The 21,163-nt window shown below is 42.9% G+C and overlaps 1 protein-coding gene across 1 annotated transcript in view; it reads right to left on the bottom strand.

The window, feature by feature from the left end:
- Nucleotides 1-21,163, bottom strand: part of KIF26A (kinesin family member 26A) — a 119,986-nt gene that overhangs the window by 79,811 nt on the left and 19,012 nt on the right. Inside the window, exon 2 of the mRNA XM_054972732.1 lies at nt 4,389-4,555. Within this exon, the coding sequence (XP_054828707.1) occupies nt 4,389-4,555 (167 nt within the window). The remainder of the gene's footprint in view (nt 1-4,388; nt 4,556-21,163) is intronic.

The following is a 21,163-nucleotide window of genomic DNA, read 5'->3' on the forward strand; positions in this document are numbered from 1 at the left end:
ACTGTTTACCCATGCTCTAGTTCCTCCAGTAGAAGCCGTTTCAAAGAGGGAACCACCTGCTATCCACAAGTCCTATCGGGCAACTGCTGTGCCCACTTTGTTAAAGCATGGAGTGGGTGCAACTCTGGGAAATGGGGTTCAGAAGAACTACGGATGGCATTGTCAAAGAGCCACATGCAGCTCTCAAACCACTGAGTATCACTGGCCTAGAACATAAGCACATGAAGGCCATGTGGGAACTTAAGTCTCGACACAGGATCACTATGACCCAGAGGACTTCTGAAATCAGTTTGTAATACATCATGGCAATTAGATTTTTGGCACGGAGTGGCGAGGGGATCGCTACTTCTACCAAGGTAGCACAAGGATCCCTGATGCATCAGTTCCGCATCCATCCCCAGGTAATTCCGAATGCCAAATTCTGAAGGGGACCGGGTTGTGGGGTGGGGGGGAGGATCTGGATGCAATGAGTTTTGGAAGCCCTTTTTCCCCTCCACCATCCCAATACAGCATGTGAAGTATTCAAACGTCTTAGCAAACGGCCCCCCTTGCACTCGGCAACTCACAATAAATAGCCGGGATACAGTTTATCGGAACGAATGGAAGCACCAGAGCCTTGGAAGGAAAAACACATTAGTCATTTAGTGGTTGTGTTAATATTGCAACGCCTTTCTCGCCATTTCATTAGAGGCGCACACTGCTCCGATACCCTAATCATATGCTCAGTCACTGCTCAATCAGTGTACCCGGTCCTGACAAGCTGTCCTATCAAGCTTACAGCTGATAAGGTGTCTGCTCTCCCCGTCACCTCAATTATTGACTGTATTTTATGGTCAATCTAATAGCCAAATGCATATCAGCAAACCATCAGGTGCCTGTAATAAGAGAGTGACCCTCAGTTTATGTGTACCATTACTGTTCATTAGTGAATAATTAGATTCTTTAATCCAAAACTCGTAGACATTCGAAATATGACTGAGCATCCCAACTCTAGAAATTGTCAACTAAAGGTCTCCTTTGAAGATTAAACATCCAAACACATTCTGAGCATTTGAATGCTGGGGGCAGAAAATGCACCAAGTGGCCGAAGGACTCCGAGATTCAAGGTATCCGCAGGAAGATTTCTAACGTCCAAAACTGTTGAAAGGATTTTTGAACAGAAGGTATGTCTCCCCCCTCCCCGCCTTTTCCTTAACTAAGGAGGAAAAATTATTTCTCTCTTCAAACACGTGAAGCTGCCTTAACAACAACAACAACAACAACAACAACAACAACTGCACTTATATACCACTCTTCTAGACAGATTAGTGCCTCACCCGGAGCGGTGAACAAGTTAGCATTATTATTATTCCCACAATACAGCCGGGGACCTGAGGCTGAGAGGAGTGGCTGACCCAAGGCCACCTACTGAGCTCATGGCAGTAGTGGGATTCGAACCAGTAGAGTGCTGATTTGCAGCCAAACCACCTCAAGGTCAGGATTGTTTACTCAGACTGACAGTGGCTCTCCAGGATGTCAGACAAAGGTCTTTCACATTACCTACCACCTGATATTTTTGCTGAAGATGCCAGGGATCGAACCTGGGGCCTTCTGCATGCCACGTCGATGCTTTGCCACTGAGCCACAGCCCCTCCTCACTGAATAGAAATGAGTTTGGGGAGGGAGGCACCAAATTATATTCCAAAGAATTAACCATGTTAGTCTGTTGCAGTGAAAACAAAAATGGAGGAGGGGAGAGTCTTGTGGCAATATAAAAGCTAGGATTTAGTTGTGCCGTATGTTCTTGTGGACTATTTCAACAGACCATATCAATCAGTTCTCGGGTGGCAGGTATATACACACACATGTAATTACAGAGACATACACAAATCCTTTAAAAAGATCTCTGTATGTATGTATGCCTACCCAATGAGGACTCGTTTCATGAATCTGATAAAGCAAACTCCTGTCTAGAAAGCTTGTCTCACAATAAATCTGCTAGCCTTCAAGGTTCCCTTGTTTAAATTTCAAATTATATTGTATGTATAGGAGCGTGGAAATGTGTATTTAAATAGATCCAGAGGAGTTAGCCGTGTTAGTCTGTAGTAGCAAAATCAAAAAGAGTCCAGTAGCACCTTTAAGACTAACCAATTTTATTATAGCATAAGCTTTCGAGAATCAAGTTCTCTTCATCAGATGCCTGATCAAAACTCTCATAGCTATTAGCCAAAGGCTAACCTCCATGCAGATTTAAAAAAAAATTACTGCCCCCAGCCCCAATCTCCTACTCTGAAGAAATTAAGGAGCAGAAGAACAAAATGGTCACCATAATGATGCTCTAGGAATTTTGGCTAGACTTTATGGTAAAGACCATAAAGACCATCACTCCAAAGTGACCACATATTCCCCTTCCCCCAAACTGTATGATGACCAGGTGTCCCCCCGCAAACCTCCTGGGTAGTTGCTTTGGCAGTGCTGGGAATCCTATGTCTTATCTAAGTTAGGGTTACCCGTCAATGGCAGCAACCGGTGGGGGCGGGCACTGTACTGGCAGCACATCGCCCCTTCCAGCAAAAACCCAGAACAGATGTCACATCACTTGTGTGACATCAATGTGATGCTCTAAGATTTTGGGGGAAACTCGTCCAAATCTGTGAAAAATCACATCGCTGTCACTTCAGCAATGAGACATCACTTCCAGGTGTTTTCCAGAACTGACACTGCACCGCTGGCATGGTGCCATTGAAGAAAATTCCTCCTTCCTGCCCTGAGTGGGCCGATGGGCAACAATGGTTGGCATCTGCTTTTATAAAGACATAATTACTGCACTTGGTGGAGCCCTGTTGCAATAAAGGCAACATCTCAGCACTCGCTGGCTCTGGCGGCTGGAAAGGTATAATGTGTTTTTGTGCACAAAGCATAAAAAGATTCACTGAACACGCTTGAACGGCGATATTATTTTTCTTAAGCTAGACAATGGCATCTAAGGAAGTATTGTCCACAATTAAAAATAATTTGTATGCACGTCACCTAGCGCTTCATTACGCAAAATGCAGAGTTGCAAATGCACCCAGGAATCCATTACTAGAGAGAATATTACTCAAAGATCTTTTGGAATGAAGTATTTTACAGCTTATTACCGGGTATCTCATCCATCACAACATAAACAAGAGACCTGGCTACATTTCCACCACCATATGAATGCATGATAATAACTTAGGAAAACTGTATTTACTTAGAAAATTTATGAGGCATTTTCTGCTCTATGAGGAGCCCCCTGGCACAGAGCGGTAAGCTGCAGTACTGCAGCCCAAGCTCTGCTCATGACCTGAGTTCGATCCTGGTGGAAGCCAGGTTCAGGTAGCCGGCTCAAAGTTGACTCAGCCTTCCATCCTTCCGAGGTTGGTAAAACGCGTACCCAGTTTCGTGGGGGTAAAGTGCAGATGACTGGGGAAGGCAATGGCAAACCACCCCATAACAAAAAGTCTACCAAGAAAATGTAATGCATCGTCCCCCCATGGGTCAGTAATGACTCAGTGCTTGCACAGGGGACTACCTTTACCTTCTACTCTATGATTCTTCAAAAAGTTCCCAGCATAGCATGCAAAGAAACAAAAAATCCAAAGTCAACTAAAACTAATTACAGTTCCAATAATAATATGCCACAATGCACATTTTTTTAAAGTTAGACCCAAAACCAAAACAAAGTTCAGGTCAGCCTTTCAAAACCTTTAAGAATATAAATCTGACTGAAAATGGGGCACCACCGCTGAAAGGGCCCCCCTTTCTGAGAGCTACCTACTTAACCTCTGAAGGCACAGTAACCATACAGATGTCCTCTTGTAAAGATCTCCACCTTCAGGCAAATTCATACAAGCACAGAGCATCCTTTTTTTTCAGGTAGAATATTCTTTATTTAAACTATAAACCATAACATAATAGCTATAAACTATAAACAATAAACATAGAGACTATATATATTATTTAAAAGAAAAAAAAACCCTAAACTACACTACAGGTTGAGTTCTGATTTTCTCCCCAAGTATATATCATTTCTAGAGTCACACTTATTCTAGGTTAGTCACAAAACCCCTTTTTTCTATTGTTCAAGCACTCTAGTCCCAAGTTAATTAGAGCTTTAAAGCTGAAAAACAGCACATTTTCAGTGAAATCAGCTGCAGATCTAACTCCAGTCCTCCTACATAGCTGCACTCACAAAGGGTGACTAACCCAGAATCAACCAGCAAGCATGGTGGCCAAGTGAGGATATGAAAACCTAGTCTCTGCCCTCCCCCACTTCTAGCCAAGCGCTCTTACCACTACACCAACACCAACTCGCAGTTAAGTTTGAGCTTTTTTTTTGCTTAGTATCCATTAATAATTGTGTAAAGCATAAAGATGAACACTACCTTATGAAGAACGACGCCGCAGCTGAAGTACCTGCAGAGACGCCAGCAGGAGTAGCCAAACTTTGATTGGCTAAAGAACTGCCAGTCCCGTTTTGGTCAGAGTTGTTCTGTCCTGAGGCGACCTGAATGTTTGAACCTTCTTTTCCACACTCGCCTGTTGTTGCTTCCTGAGGGAAAACCAAAATCGAAAGCAGGTGTTTATAAATATATTCACTTTGGTCAAGGGATTACTGGTGTGGTTTTTTTTTTTCCTTTAGAGGGTACAAAACTGGGGAAAAGTACAAACACGATAGTGGTTATGATTAAAAGGTGAATATATCATCTATAGAAGCAGGGGTGACTGCATATTAATCAAGAAAAGGAAACCTAACACACAAGTATAAAGTAGTATGTAAAGTAGTATCAGGACTAGTATGGTTTAAGTAGTAGCAGCAGAAGTGAAGGCGAGACTTCTAGTGTTTTTTCAATATATTTAATGCAGTCAAAGTCCAAACAAGTAGCGACATACAATCTAATTATTGCAGTCAAAGGTTTACAAACCTATCCATCTAGTAAGCACTGAATTTCCAGAATCCAAATGCTTAAATATATAAAACTTTAACAGTAATAAAAATATTTAAATATTTCCCCCTATAAAATACTTCCAGAGTCGTATGACCTGCACAGCAAATTTTGCCACCTTTAAGGTGGTTTCTTGATCCCTATTGGCTAAAAGCTCATCTAGATAAAATCTATCATTTCTTCCCAGGAACTGATTACGAATTGTAGTTATATAGGTCACTCAAATATTTTGGTAAAGTTTACACTAGAAAGAACGTGTCCCCTCGTTTCTATCTTCCCGGCCCCACAGACACACACGCTTTCCTCGTATGATTGCTTTCTATATTTACCCTCTATGACCACTGATGGTAACATATCTATTCTAAGAAGGGTAACTGCTCTCCTTCTCTAGTAGTAATTGCAGTATTTTATTGGTAATAGTCAGGGCTTTTTTTCTGGGAAAAGAGGTGGTGGAACTCAGTGGTAGAACTCAAGACTGCATAATGATATCACTTTGGATCAGCTGGAACAAGAGGGGAGTTTTTTAAAGTTTAAATTGCCCTCGGCGAAAATGGTCACATGTCCAGTGGCCCTGCCCCCTGATCTCCAGACAGAGGGGAGTTTAGATTGCCCTCCGCGCTGCTCGGCAGCGTGAAGGACAATCTAAATTCCCCTCTGTCTGGAGATCAGGGGGAGGGGCCACTGGCCATGTGACCATTTTTAAGAGGTGCCAGAACTCCGTTCCACCATGTTCCCACTGAAAAAAAGCCCTGGTAATAGGAGAACCACTGGAATGGATACCACACATTTATTCCGCTAACAGTGACATTTTCCCTCAGCAAAAGGAGTTTTTCTGTGACACAACAAGTTCTGGGAAAGCACTGCTGTTAGAGGAATGGGTCCATGGGATCCAACCCAAAGGGAGAACGTATTCAAGACGCATCTGGTTGGATATCTAGAAGAGCTTCCTGAATATATAAAAAGCTGGGCAAGCTGTCCAGAGACACTGGTAAAGGAGACGGGATTCTTATCTCAGTAGGCTTGGAGCTACAACTATCACTCCAAGATTTAGTGCCAGTGATGTACTGTCCCCTGTAAAGAATACTGATGTTTGGGGAAGGGAGGAGCTATGGCTCCTCAGAACACCAGCTTTGCACCCAAAAGGCCCCGAGTTCAATCCATGCTAATCTCTAGATCAATGGATAAGTTAGTAGGAGATGAGAATGATGTCCCTCCACCAGAGAGCTGATGCCAGTAAGAGAAGATAATACTATTCTTGATAGACCAATAATTTGACTTCTTGCATTCATGTAATACAAGGAAGTTAGGGTTCCGTGAACTGCACTGTGTAACTGTGTTTCATGATCGTATCATTTGGTATCAATGGCATGTGTGAGAATAAAAGCTTTTTCTTATTTCTACCATGTATTAAAATCCCACCAAACTTAAGTAAAAGTTAAAATCATTATTTTCTTTTTTTAAAAACCCTAATTTCACCATTTCACAGTAAAGGCTAGTCAATTTGTTTTTGGGACTTGGCATGGATATCAAACTTGTTGGTGGCTGATGTGTCTTGTGCCAATAAAGCTAGCAGTTGTCAGGCTATGGATGACAGGATATGGCAGACAGATCCCTGTACCATTGCAGCAAGAAGTCCAGGCTCTTGGTTAAATGGTTTTATTCAGAAATCAAATCATTTCCATATATATGTCCATAGGATTACTCAGAAGCAAGATGAGCATCTAAACAGTAAGAGCAGATTGACAAGAATAGTAATTCTTGGGGAAAACCTTCCTCTTAACTCAAACGTTCGCTCCTTCCCCCTCCTGATAGTAAACAATATTTTTGGCGCGAATTTGCCCTGAGAACATCTTGCATAGCTGTACTATCAAGCTGAGTCACGGAGAAAGCAAGACATAGCAAAGCACGGGAGTGAGTAGTACACAAGGTCATGAACACTGAAAGTTTCTACAGTCCGTTAGATAAGCACCTGCAAGCAGCCTGTGAAAGAAACAGTTATGGCATTGACAATATGACATCAAGTTACAGTATGAAACGTTTGTTCAGTATTAGCATTGGCATGGATGGGGCTCAGACATGACAGCAGTTTAAAAATGTTTCACAGTATTTTATCAATCAATTTGTTTATGCAGAATATTTATATTCCACCTCTCCATATATATGAGGGGCAGCTTACAACACAGATTCTAAAAACAGTAAAATAACCAGAACAAAACCAACAACAAAAAGAAACAAAATGCATGAATACCATTGAAAATGGCATTCGATAAGAAAGTGCAAATAAAAGAATTTTACATAGCATCAGATTTCAATTTAGAAAACTCTTTGTGATTAAGTGGTTTGGCTGCGAATCAGCACTCCACTGGTTTGAATCCCACTACTGCCATGAGCTCAGTAAGTGGCCTTGGGTAAGCCGTTCCTCTCAGACCCAGCTCCCCAGCCGTATTGTGAGGATAATAATAACAGTAACTTGTTCACCGCTTTGGGTGAGGCATTAATCTGTATATAAGCAGTTATTATTTTGTTGTTGTTGTTCTTGTTAAATCCCAGAACAGTCAGTTTAAAACCAAGAAGATGCCTATTCAAGTATCGCAGGATAAAAGTGAAACAATCTGAAAGAACAATCAATAATTGGTCAGTCGACCAAAAGTTTGGCCAGTCATTGCATGGCTAGCCCTAGAGACAATCCCTATCAAAGGAGGCTGACACCAGTAAGACCAGTAAGAATGGTAGGGAAATAGGTGACGAAGAAATGAATATTAATGACTAACTAAGAAATCTTAAACAGAGTTACTCCAGTCTAATCCCACTTAAATCAATGGGCTTAGACTGGAGTAACTCTTCTTAGGATTTTACTGAAAGTACATTAAACTGCAATGAAAGGACATGCAATCTTCAGGAAGTGTGACAATACATTTGGTTTTTGAGGAGAAGCGGCAGACATCCTCATGAAAGAGACAGAGTCGAATGAAAGGTGAATCCAAGGATGCGCTCCTCGAGGATATGAGAGAGGACAGTATTTCCAAAGGTAACCAAGAGATACAGGAAAAAGAAGATTCGGGGTAGAAATGTTAGAAGCTCTGTCTTTGCTATGTTCAACCTAAGATGTTGGCAAGACTCCCAGGAGAGGATATCAACAAGACAATCAGAAACACAGGACTGAACAGAAGGGGATATAAAAGCCAATTTGGGAGTAATTATCAGCAGATCTTGGGAGTCCTGCCATTACGACGTTTCAGTTTAGGGCACTTCATAGATCACTTAATTCTATTATTCTGCTATATGGTTCCTTACTCTGCCACATCTATCAGCCAAGCAATTTCCCCCCCAAAATTGAGTCTCCCTGCCTTTTCTGTTCTTTGTCCATAGGCCCAGTAATGAGTAATAAAAGGCAGGCGTGTCGGCAAAGGCCCCGTGCCGGACAAGTTTAAAACCATGACCAGAGGCAGACAACAGAAATAATATGGAGGCCTTTTGTTATAAGTAATGCGCTGTTAAAACGTCTGACAAGCATGAAAACATGGAAAACAATAAGCAGAACCCTTTTTGTTTTACGGCATTATCCAAAGGTTGGCAGAACTGTTTATCTGCTTCAGTTATAACTGTCAGGAATTATTTCTCAGCCAGGCATCACCTACAAGCTCCGTCCGCTTTAAGAGGAACTTAACCCAACAGGCACGTTTGTAGCATCTTTCCGCACGAGCGGTCAGAAGAACCAAGTAAAAACATTGATTTCTTTTTCAGAAAAATAAATAAATAAATGTCCATCATAAACTGCGTATGGGCATGCACGCATATACCCTGCATTTTACACAGCCTGTAGTTCTCTTAAGAGTGTGGTTTGACTTTCTCTGTTCTTCCAAAAGAGAGATGGTAACAGGCTTCTAAAAAAAGACAATTTCAGAAAGAAGCATCTGAAAATGGCTCTTTATCTGCCTGTGTTGGCATCACAATCTAGCACACACACACAACCGCAGGACACCACTGACATACTAGCAACAACACTGTCATAAACCCATGTTTAATTGAGAGGGGTGCTTGGTCAGCCTGTGACAGCAAGAACAGAGTCTTGGTTTCTGGTAGGTTGGTCTACAGTACAAAAATAGGAATGGAGTCCATTAGCAAGGTTTAGAGCTGAACAAGATTTTCAGGGTGTAAGCTTTCGAGAGTCAAAACTCCCTTCTTCAGATACAGGATACTGTATATGAAAAACTGAGCTTTGGCTCTGGAAAGCTTATACCCTGAAAATCTTTTTTTTTAAATTATTATTTTTATTTTTATTTTCAAAACAAAGAGGGGTACAGAAAAAAGAGGGGGGGGATAACAGGGTCCAAGGAACGGTAGGATTTTGCACTACGAGGGTTGTTAAAACACAGCGTACACACAACATACCTTCATCAGAGTTCATCAATGTTAAAATGAAGATGGCATCTACTATTCTAGCTTCTGTGTACCTTACTGACTAAACACATTCTTTTTCTACCGAGTGTTCCCTTTTAGATCAACTAAAGATCAAAACGAGGGGGCTCCGTGAACATTCTTCCTGCTATATCTTAATATGGTCTAATGCTTCGATACAGATCATTTCTTTTAACTATTATGCCAAAGTTTCCATATCTTGTATTCTACCTCATAAATGATATTTAAGCATTTTCCATCTTATCAGATCCTAACCTTACATTCAGTCTAGAATAATATATCAGTATACTATCTTATTCTGATTTCTAAAACTAAAACATTTTATGCATTTTCTCCTTTGTGAGTAAAATAATTCCGCCATTTCTCTTCGAAGCTTATACCCTGAAAATCTTGTTGGTTTCTAAGGTGCACCTAAGCTCAGAGAACCTCAAGGCAACTTAAAGGCTCACTTCTGTCTTATGGTCTAAGCTTTAGGGAATGAGAACAAAAGATTTACAAAAGCTGAAGGATCTCACCTAGGCAAGTGCTTAGAGGATGGGACTAGGACTAAAGAAATCTGAGTTCAAATTCCCACTTGCCATGAAATAATACTTAGAGAATTTGGACCAGTCCGTTGCTTTTGGCCAAATAGGAATTACAGCTGTTGGAAGTACTGTAGGGATTTTCTTTCTCATTTTGAAGCAAGCCTCAGGCAACACCAGGCTGTGTGAGATCCCTGATCCTATTGAGAGACTGCCTTCAGAAAGTCTGGCTCCGCATGGTGTGGCAGTAAGAGATCTCCTAGGATCTTCTAGACCCAGGTCAAAATCCCCACTTTGATATGAAGCTTGCTGGGAGACCTGAGACCAGTCACTCTTTCATCCTCGCCTACCTCACAAGCTTGTTGCAGAGATAAAAGGGCAGAACCACATATGCTTCCATGATGTCCTGAGATGAAGAGCAGGATAAAAACATACTCAGGAACGTGCGCAAACTCCTCTACCCATCTAATTTACCAGAATAAATACATGAATCGAGGATATAGTCGTTCAGATTATTTATACTCAGTATAATGCTTATTTTTTCCAACTTTTTTTTGTCACAATTTTAGCCAGCAGCGTTGCACATCTCCGCCCAAGCGCTGTCTTGTCAGATCTGTGGCTAAATAATAGTTGTATCCAGACTACCTTCTGCAATCAGACAAGAGTCCATTGTTTTCAAAAGATTTACTGAAAAATGCAACCATTATAGTCCACGGGCCCAGATGCAATATCTGGGTTGGTACACGTATATTGTTACGAATGAGAGGCAAAGAAAAAGGTACAAAGTATCAAGACCCAGCAGGCCCAGCCTCCCCCCATAGTTCTCAAAACAATCCCTTTGAAGCTGAGAAAGTGAAAGTTTCCCAGGGCTGGAAAAGCTGTAGCCAAAACATTCCTCTTCTGTGAGATAGCTGCTAGGGAACATTTTGGCACCTGTGAAGAAAGCACTCAGAACACTAAAAGAATTAAAATGGAGTCTCTTTGGTTACAACATATAGGGAAGCATTCTGAACCTGACATGTCTCACATTGCGAAGATGATAGCTTGACAAACACTGCGCCTCCAAGAGGTACAGGATCTGCAAGAATGGATCAGAGGCAGAATCCTGAGTCCCACATCTACCTACCACATCCTCTAGTAGGGCTGCACGAGCCCGGCATTGCTATCCGCTCTTAGAACCAGTTATAGACAGTGTTCTCTTTGTGGCTCAAATTATGGGGGTTTGTGAGTGATCCCCCCAGGCTATTTGGAAATCAAAAAGCAGGTGTGGGGGGGGTGAATTATGTAATCCTGGGGGAAGATGGTTTCAGTTTTGTTCCTCCAAACCTCTCTACACCATTCCCCTAATCAAAAGCGGCCATCCCAGGTTGCTTTTAGCCCCATTTTGGAAAAAGACCTACACCAATTCATGATAGGAAATGTATTGTGCTTTCCCTACTGCGGCTTAAAAGCAGCCCATAAGGCTCTTTTGATTAGGGAAACAGCAAAAGACCTCTGTCAATAGGCTGAGCCTGGCAACTGGCAGGAGGGCCAGGGGTGGGGACAAGGGGGCAGCATGCATATGTTGGCACCAGTATCATTACATACTTCCAGGTACAACCCAAAAGTGACCATGGGTAGCTCTAGGAATTGCCAGGAACTCTATGGAAAACATAGTGTTCCTGGTGATTCCTACAGCTACCTTTTGTCATTTCCAGGTTGTACCTAGGAATGACGTATAGACATCAGCGATATAGCTGTTTTTTATATTATTTTTCTCCCACCAAAGCAACAGGGTTGCTGGCAGGAGGCCTCCCACCACGGGTCTATCGATATTGAGCATCCTTCCACTAGAGCCCATTTTAGGCTACACTATGAGTCAGTGCATCCAGTCTTAAATTGCTGGCATCCTGTCATGGCCCTTAAGAGAAGTTCCAGCAGCACAGGCAGTTGAAGTATATTCACAGTGAAGTGACTGTTGGCAGTGCCTTTTTGAGATACAGAAGAACATAAAAGGTAAGTCAATGTTACAACCTATAAATTACATAAAAGGTTGTTTGATCAATTAAACACTGAAGATACCAAAAATTTGATATATAAAACCTCAGTCCTCACCCCAACAACCAGGTCACCTAGAGGAGAAAACTAAAACAGGCACAATTCAACCTCCTCCAACCAACCCCCTGCCAATAAAATCAGGTCTTCTAAACTCCCAAACCATCAGCAATATTCAAATAACCAGGGCTTTTTTTCTGCCGGAACGCTCCAGAATGGTGTTCTGGCAGTTCTCAAAACTGCCCCCCACTCCTAGCCATTTCCTCCTGAAATGGGCCCAAAATGGCCAGGATCAGGCCCAAATCATCCTGGAACAGGCCACTGCAGGGCGGGGGGAACAATCCTGGCCATTTCAGGCCCAAATTGGGCCCAAAATAACCAAAATGGGACCAAAATGGCCAAAACAGGCCCTAAACCACCAGTACTGGGCCCGAAACGGCCAGGATCGGGCCACTATCATGTGGGGGAGTATCCTCCCATGCAGCAGCAGCCCATTCCAGGCCAATTCAGGCCTGATCAGGGCTGTTTCAAGCCCATTTTGGCAAAATTTGTACCATAAATGGCCAGGATCAGGCCCAAAACAGCCAGGAGCGAGCCAACGCTGGGCAAGGAGGGCTCCCTCGCACCACAACGGCCCGTTCCAGGCTGATGCAGGCCCAGAACAGACTGAATCCAGCCTGATCCTGGCCAAATTGGGGGCCCTGTGGCGCACGGGACTGCTCCTGGTGAGGCCATGGCCTACATGATGACATCACTTCCTGGAAGTGATGTCATCGCACAGTCCTGGGAGTGCATGCATGTAGTAACAGTGCATGTAGTAACAGGGAGCGCGCATGTAGTAACAGGGGAGACACCTCCTCCCAGGAGTTGCCCCTGGAGAGAGTTCCTCTCCCTCTTTCCCCAGAAAAAAAGCCCCACAAATAACAGAGCTATTGCTTGACATTTTTTGTTGTATGCAGTCATGGCGCATTTCTCCCCCTCAATTTAGAAAGTCTACCTCACACTGGAAAATACTGAATGGTCATTTTACATGTATTCAGTTCAAGGTTTTGGACTAATAAGCTGAGGTGACTTTATTCTTTTTTTCTAAAGATGGAACTCAGACCTTCTGATGGTTACTACATTTTTCGATTCCAACCTACACCAATTTGTGATAGGAAATGTAGGTCTAAAACTTCCTTCAGAGCACCACCCCACCACAAGAAGTCATTTACTGTCATGTATAGCTATGACAAGGTACAAATTCACTGCACTCGGTAAGTACCGTTTTAAGGAAAGACTGTTAAAACACAGGGACCAGGAATTCTTTAAAAATGCTTAATTAGATTAGAAGCCACAATACATATTTGTCACTGGGGTTAACGGCTTCCTGAATGATAATATACGGTGTTTCTACCCTCTGAAATACTACTCTGACATTTCAAACTAATTAGTTAAAATAAATTTAGGCAAAGAAAGACAGTGTTGTAATGAAGCACAAATGCAATTAAATACTCTACGGGATGCCACCAAACTTAAAATTTCGTGCTGCCGTAGATCATGTTTTATAACCATCTCCTACAGTGACATGCTCGAGTTTTTCTGTGGATAGTTTCACGTGCTGCTCTACTTTAATACCAGACAGACAAACACAAGAAATCTTTGTTTCAGGTGGGTAACCATGTAGGTCTGCAGAAGATCAGCAAAATTCAAGTCCTTAAAGACCAACAAGATTTTCAGGGTATAAGCTTTCAAGAGCCAAAGCTCCCTTCTTTAGGGAATCTTCTTAGATAATTGCCAGTTCATGCAATATCAGACACTCTATTCACATGTGCAAGTGAGTGAGGTGGCAGAAACCAGAGCCATTTCCGCACAGCTTACCTCAACCCGGAACGCTGCGCAACATGCCGAAAAAACCGTGGAAGATCTTGTTTTCTTGCATGAGTTTTGCGCAATGTTGCACAACATCGTGCAAAACTCGTGAGAGAAAACGCGATCTTCCACGTTTTTTTCGGCATGTTGTGCAGCGTTCCGGGTTGAGGCAAGCCGTGTGGAAACGGCCCAGGGTGGCCAAATAGACTGTACCACTTCAAACTGCAGTCATGGAGGATCACATTCCGGAATCTCCCGTGTTAAAAACTTTCTGCAGACAGGGGGGAAAAAACACACACAGCTTGGTAAGCAAAGACGTAGAATCTTTCTGCACAGTGTGGTAGTTTTTTAAAATTTATTTACAAAGACCTTTTTTCCCTTTTTTTTTTTAACTTGAAGGGACATTCCAAAGCCAAAACCCGTCAACTTGCAATCTTCAGTGGGGTTGTCTATTCTACCACCTCTGCATTTTTTCCCCACCTCATTGTCCTGCATGTGAGAACAAGGCCAGGCCTAGACATGAGACAGACTGAAGAGGTATAAATGGAGTGTACCACTTATATTTTCTCTTGCCTTTCCTCTGTTCGGTAAGGCATGCACCTAAACAGGAACACATCACAATGATGCAGAAAAGCTAAACTCATACAAAATTTAAATCCCTATGTTTATGAAACTGTATTCTTTTTCCTCCTCGTGTGTCTTCCTCCCGGCTCCAAACAGCTGCTCTGCATTGTCTTCAAACCTACATTTTCAAAAGCGGCTAGGGCTGAAGAGAGATACAACACACTTTGCTGCCATCCCAGGGTGCTTTGCTTCAGGGTGGAGAATATGTTTTCAACCGATTCCCACCACCAGTGTATGTCAGTCTTCACCCTAAAGCATCTGGGATGCCGACTGCCCAATCTTCAAAGAGAGCCTGTGGTTTTTTTCACGTTAATTGCCTTCCCCAGGGATACCCATCCAAATCACCCAGAACATATAAGAGCCAGTATCAACACATTTCCATAGAAAAAGTTACAGGGCTGCTTACTAAATATATACACACACACCTAGCTCTACAAATGTAGAGCACATCAACTGGGAGGGGAACTTTAGAGAGCGTGTATTGATTGAGGGGAGGAGGGGCAGAATGAAGTCAGCCTTGCCAAGATAAATTAATTAGCGAAATAACGCAACTACAGATGATCCATATCACTCCACTCCATTTTTAATTACTCAATTAACACCCCTAAAGTCAGAGGTTAAACAAGTTTTGCCATGTACCGACAGAGTGAGGAAGAACTACAAGATTTTCTAAAGACCAAAGTTAAAGAATTCTGTTTAGCAGCAATTTAGAGAGGGATCATAGATTGAAGTAAACAGGCTTAAAAGGTGTCATTGCTTTGAAAAGCTGAAATTCTCTTTAGGAGTGCGCTGCCAATGACTTAATGACAGAGAGGTATTCTAGCTCATTTTCCTGGGACATAACTGTACACTAACAGCAGAGGAAGAATAGGACAGATATATGAACATCCATGAAGCCTAGAAAGCCACAATGAAGCATGATAACCCAGCCGTTCTACTCGTCTCCTATTCCGGGGAGCGGGAAGTCAAAGAAGCCAAAAAGCAAACATATACTGTAAGAGCAACCACTGGCCAAAAGCCTAAAAATGCAAACAGAACCAACAAGCCCAAAAGGACCAACATCAGACCAGAGAATGCCAGCAGAGCCATATGCTGATTCCGCACACGTTGGATAATGCACTTTAGCTACTGTTTGGAAGTGGATTTTTTGTTTCACACTCGAAAAATTCAGTTCCAAATGATCTCTAAAGAAGATTGGAAGTGCATTATCCAACGTGTGCAGAATCAGCCAGTGGCAAATGTGGCAAGTCTAATACTACCAAAACTAAACCAGAGAATTCCAGCAGTACCAACTTAAAAAAGGGACACTGCCGCAAGTCCAAAACAACTGGTATCAAACCAGAGAATCCAAACAGAACCACCATAAGCAACGGACTGTGCTGCAAGCCCAACACAACCAATGTCAAGCCTGAGAATCCCAGCAGAACCCTAATAGAACCAACAGAACTTCATCACTAGTGCTCCTCTTCCTTCACACCCTGTATAGAAGAAACACAACACAAGTACAACATGCATGAGCTTCATTTTAGATGTTTTAGTGGGATCTGCTCGCACTTGTTTCAAATTGAGTTACTTGTCTACTTTTTTAACATCTCTTGTTTCTGTGATTTTGCAGTGATTTTTTTCTTTATTATAGTGGCAAGGACGTTTTTGGCACTATATTTATTTACTTTCTTCACAGAAGTGCTCCCCCTAACATCTGATCCAATTGCTTAGGAGAGCGCCCCACACACACACACACACACACACAATTGAAGAAAAACAAGGTTGGGAGTCTTAAAATGCCAATCCTGGATGTGCCCAAATATTTCCAGAATTTTTCAGGAATCTATATCCGGTATTCCTGAGAATCCTGAATATCACCTGGATACTGCAACGTACCTGAAAAATACTGATAAGGCATTTTTTCAATTATATATTCAGACTGGTTATATCTGAATGCACAGCCCTAAAGCATGAGTGGGCCATGAAATCCTGGTTGAAACCTCACTGCAAATAGGAATTCATAGGGTGGTCTCAGCAAACAGCAAACCCTGTTTCAGGTGAGTGGCCATGTTTTTATTGCCTAGAAATAGGATTTGAGTCCAGCAGCACCTTAAGAGACCAACAAGATTTTCAAAGTGTACACTTTTGAGAGTCAAAGCTCCCTTCTCCAGATGGTATCTTGTTGGTGGCTGATTCCGCACACGTTGGATAATGCACTTTCAATGCACTTTATCAATCGTTTGAAGTGATTATTTTTGTTCCGCACACGAAAAAATCCATTCCAAATGATCTATAAAGAGGATTGGAAGTGCATTATCCAATGTGTGCGGAATCAGCTGGTGTCTAAGGTGCCACTGGACTCAAATCCTGCTAGGCAAACTATGTCATCTCAGCTCTGATGTCCTACTTCTAATGTGAGGGTAATGGTGATCTAACTCGCAGAACAAGTAAGCAAGATAAAGGCTTGGATCCAAAGGTGTCATTGAAATGCCCTAAAAGCAATTATGCAGTCAGAACAGCACTTCTGAATAGTGCAGTAGGGGACAGCAGTTTTTGACAATTGCCACACCCATTGCCACATCCCCTCTTTACCCTCTCTGCTGTTCCAGGGGGGTCCTATGGCCCACAGGCCCGGAATTCTTAAGAGGGGAGGAAGAGAAGTCCTGTTTTTCCAGCAGGATTCCATTGGCAGCGATTTGGGTCCAACCCGATGCATGTGAAACCCTATTAGCATTAATAAAGATCTCAGCATCTACTAGATACCTCACAAAAATTAAACTGAAGTCAATATATGGCTTGCAACAACAGCAACAAAAGGACAGCCTGCACCCATAAAGCCCTTGTCCGTCAGCTACGATCTTCAAATGAGGCCCTTTTCCAGGCATTGCACTATCAGAAGATAGGTGGGTTGTGACTGGAAAGAGGCCTTTTTCTATGGTGGTGCCCTGGGACCCTCTCACCGACATTCACCTGGAACCCTCGTCACTGAAGTTTAAGTGCCAGGTCAAGACATGGTTATGCTCTTGAAGTTTTAAGGATGGATCTGCTTTTATGATGTAGACTATTCATTGCAGCAGCAGCAGCAGCAGCAGCAGCAGCAGCAGCAGCAGCAGCAGCAACAACAACTACTACTACTACTACTACTACTACTACTACTACTACTACTACTTCATTTCATTTATATACTGCCTTTCAGGATAGCTTAATGCCACACTCTGAGCAGTTTACAAAGTGTGTTATTATTATCCTTAAAACAATCACCCTGTGAGTTGAGTGGGGCTGAGAGAACTCTGAGAGAGCTGTGACTGACCCAAGTGGAGGAGTGGGGAATCAAACCTGGCTCTCCAGATTAGAGTCCTGCTGCTGGTGTAGTAAAAGGTTTTAAATTGCAATCATCACAGAGAAGTTTATACTCACACAAAGAACAAGCATATGGAGATAGATCAAGATGGGTAGCCATGTTAGTCTGTCTGTAGCAGGAGAAAAGAGCAAGAGTCCAGTAGCACCTATAAGACTAACAGAATTTGTGGTAGGGTATGAGCTTTCATGAGTCACAGCTCACTTCTTCAGATATCGTATGAGATATCACGCAATCTCATACCCTACCACAAATTTTGTTAGCCTTATAGAGGCTACTGGGCTCTTGCTCTTTTCTACTTTCACATATGCGTTGTTCTAAAATAACTGGAAAGACACAGAGATGTACAGGGAGCAGGGACAAGTTGGGTTACCCTAAAGAGCCAAGTAAGAACTTCAAAGAGTAAGAGAAAAGAAATGAAACAGTTAAACAAGTATTAGATGGGAGGGAATTCTCAGTGTAAGGAACAACACAGAGTCAAAACCAAATTCACACTATTTATTCCTTGCAAACCATCACTACCCCCAATCTATAACAGTAGCACAAATTTGTATTCATGTAGCAGAGACTCAACACATGAGAAACATTCTTATCCCTGTGTGAATTACGGGTCATCCAAACGAACCAGAATGACAAGTCGAGGCACCCTCAGCCGTGGTGCAAAAAAAATGACTGACTATAAACACAAGCTTTCCCCTCCTGTCTAAAGTAGTGCTTCCAGGAACCATCTGGAATTGCCCTAAGCACAGCCTTGAGAATAAATCCACAAAGTTAACAGCCCTTAAAAAGAAACTGTACTTACTAGCCCTGGACCGAGCATATTTAAAAGGAAATAAAGAATTAACTTTTAATAAGCATCCCTTGTGGTGACTCGAGGGTTTCTAGGACACTGCTGGTAATACATTTGTTTTATTAACATTAATCTGCACAGAGAGAAATTTCAAAAAGAGGGCTGCTGGGGAAATATACCATTTCCAGACATTTTTATAAATCACTTGAAACCAAATACAAAATCAATAATGCTGCTTTTGTAAAAATGGCTCAATCCCAGATAGTGAAGAACCCAGTGAAAATGTATCACGCAGCCTGACAGCATCCACAGCTTCTGCGAAATGTTAGAAACACAGAGTTCTCTCTAAACGAGACATCTGGCATGTAAAGAACACATGTCGGGAGGTGCAATGTTATTCAGGAAAGGTAGTTTAAAAAGACAGAGCCGGTGGCAAAGGCTTTGCTATACACTGGAGCTGTGTGAAGGGGCTGTGAAATGCCAGAAGGGAAACTTCAGCCCATTATAACCTCTCCAGGTCCAAGCTTGGCTCTGGAAGGCAGCTCCAGCTCATTTCCATTCCTCTCTGCCCTCTGGATATGATCCCACAGAGTTTTAGACTGGAGAGGTGCAATTGACAGAGCCTTCAGGGAGGAGAAGATGAAATTGACAAACCCTCTGAGAAGTGATCTTCCTGGAAAAAGTTGCATCTCCCTACACTTGAGGAACACATGCAGAGCACTAGGAAACTCACAGTTTCCCAGTCCCATGCTTCCTGGCTGCAACGGCCCTAAGACTGCTTTTGGGAGTCTTCCCTGTCTCCACTACCCCAAAGGCAACAGGGAAGATTTGGGAAGGGGAGAGGGCAGCAGGGAGGCTGCAATTATGAATCTGAATCAAGTGCCACTCAAATTTCAGAAAGCCTATGTCCAATTCAGAAGGGTTTGAAAGGGTGACTCACTATGTCTCTCTGACCCCCATTCCTGTATTTGGCACCTTCTGTGGCGATGTCATGCTGTGATGTTTCACATATCACAAACAGTATCCTTCCCCAATAATATGGGGCAGGGATGTGAAAACATGGAGCATTATGACACCACTATAGAAGATAACTCGCTATTTAGTTAGTTATTTTGAAATGTTTATGCCACCTTTCCTCCCAGATAGGAGTGGACATGAAAACATCTGAACTTTAAAACAGCATGTAATTAATATATGGATTAAAATAACTCAGCAAAACACATAAACACACGACACCAAAAGCAAGGAGGAACACCAAGAACAGTTCTTGGGGGTATGACAAACAAAACAAAAAAGTCTCCATGCCCTGGTGGTAGACGACGATAGAGGGAGACAGACGAATCTCCCTGGGGAGGGAATTCCAAAGTTTTGGTGCCACGACTGAGAAGGCCCTTTCTCAGGTTGTCACCTGTCTAGCATCAGCTGGCAGGGGCACCTGAAGCAGAGCCTCCAAAGGTGTCTGGAGTGGATAGTTATGTTCATATGGAAGAAGGCCTCTATGCTGTTCATGAGAGTCAGCTGACCGACAAGAACAAAATTTCAAGGAGCTCAGCAGACTGCAGCAGGACAGGAAACAAGGAAGTCCCGAGGTGTTCTATAGGACAGGAAACAAGGAAGTCTCGAGGTGTTCTATACATAGGTTTCCCAGTTGCCCGCCACTGGCGGGCAATCTCTCAAGGGTTTGCCTCATTGCCTGCCCATCGCTGACAATCAGTGGGAGGTGGCAATCCCCCCTGAAGATTACCTGCCACCAGCAGGCATCCAAGGAAAGCATGCACAGGACGTGCTCCCAGTGGGACGTGACAACGTCACTTCCTGAACCAATGTCACTGCGCCGGCCACAGGCATGCTTCCGCACTTCGCTGGGCCAATTTTGGCTCCCAACGAGCTGAATATGCCCTGTGCAAAGCGTGGGAGCATGCCTGTGGCTGTTGTGATGACATCACTTCCTGGAAGTGACATCATCATGCAAGTGCCGGGAGCACATGCACAGACAGAGGCATGAAGCACAAGGTAAGTGCCAGGTCCTCCCCACACCCACCCACAGGAGGTTATAGAGATCTGGAAACCCTATCTATACAAGAGCAGATATGTTTAAAAAAAAAAAAGTGACCTGAGTGAACGGAGGATGTGCCTTAGAAAGTATCCAAAACTTCCTGGAAACTGAGCATTGCAGAAGATAGATACAGTGCACCCTAACCATTCATTGAGAGCCATTGAGAGCCAGTTTGGTGTAGTGGTTAAAAGCAGTGGGACTCTAATCTGGAGAACCAGGTTTGATTCCCCACTCTTCCACTTGAAGCCAGCTGGGTAACCTTGGGTCAGTCAAAGCTCTCTCAGAGCTCTCTCAGCCCCACCCACCTCACAGGGTGTTCTGTTGTGGGGATAATAATGGCATACTTTGTAAACCGCTCTGAGTGGGCATTAAGTTGTCCTGAAGGGTGGTATATAAATCGAATGTTATTATTATTATTATTCATAGGGGATACATTCTCAGGATGACCACAAATGGCAAAATCCATGAATACTGGGAATCAGGCTTCTGCTGCCTCACATGTCTTGTAAAATGCCATAATTACGACGGTGCAGACGCTACATCACGTGACTGGACCGCAGCCCACAAATTAGTGAA

This window comes from Eublepharis macularius, chromosome 2, assembly GCF_028583425.1.
Source record: "Eublepharis macularius isolate TG4126 chromosome 2, MPM_Emac_v1.0, whole genome shotgun sequence".
NCBI classification, from domain to species: Eukaryota; Metazoa; Chordata; class Lepidosauria; order Squamata; family Eublepharidae; genus Eublepharis; species Eublepharis macularius.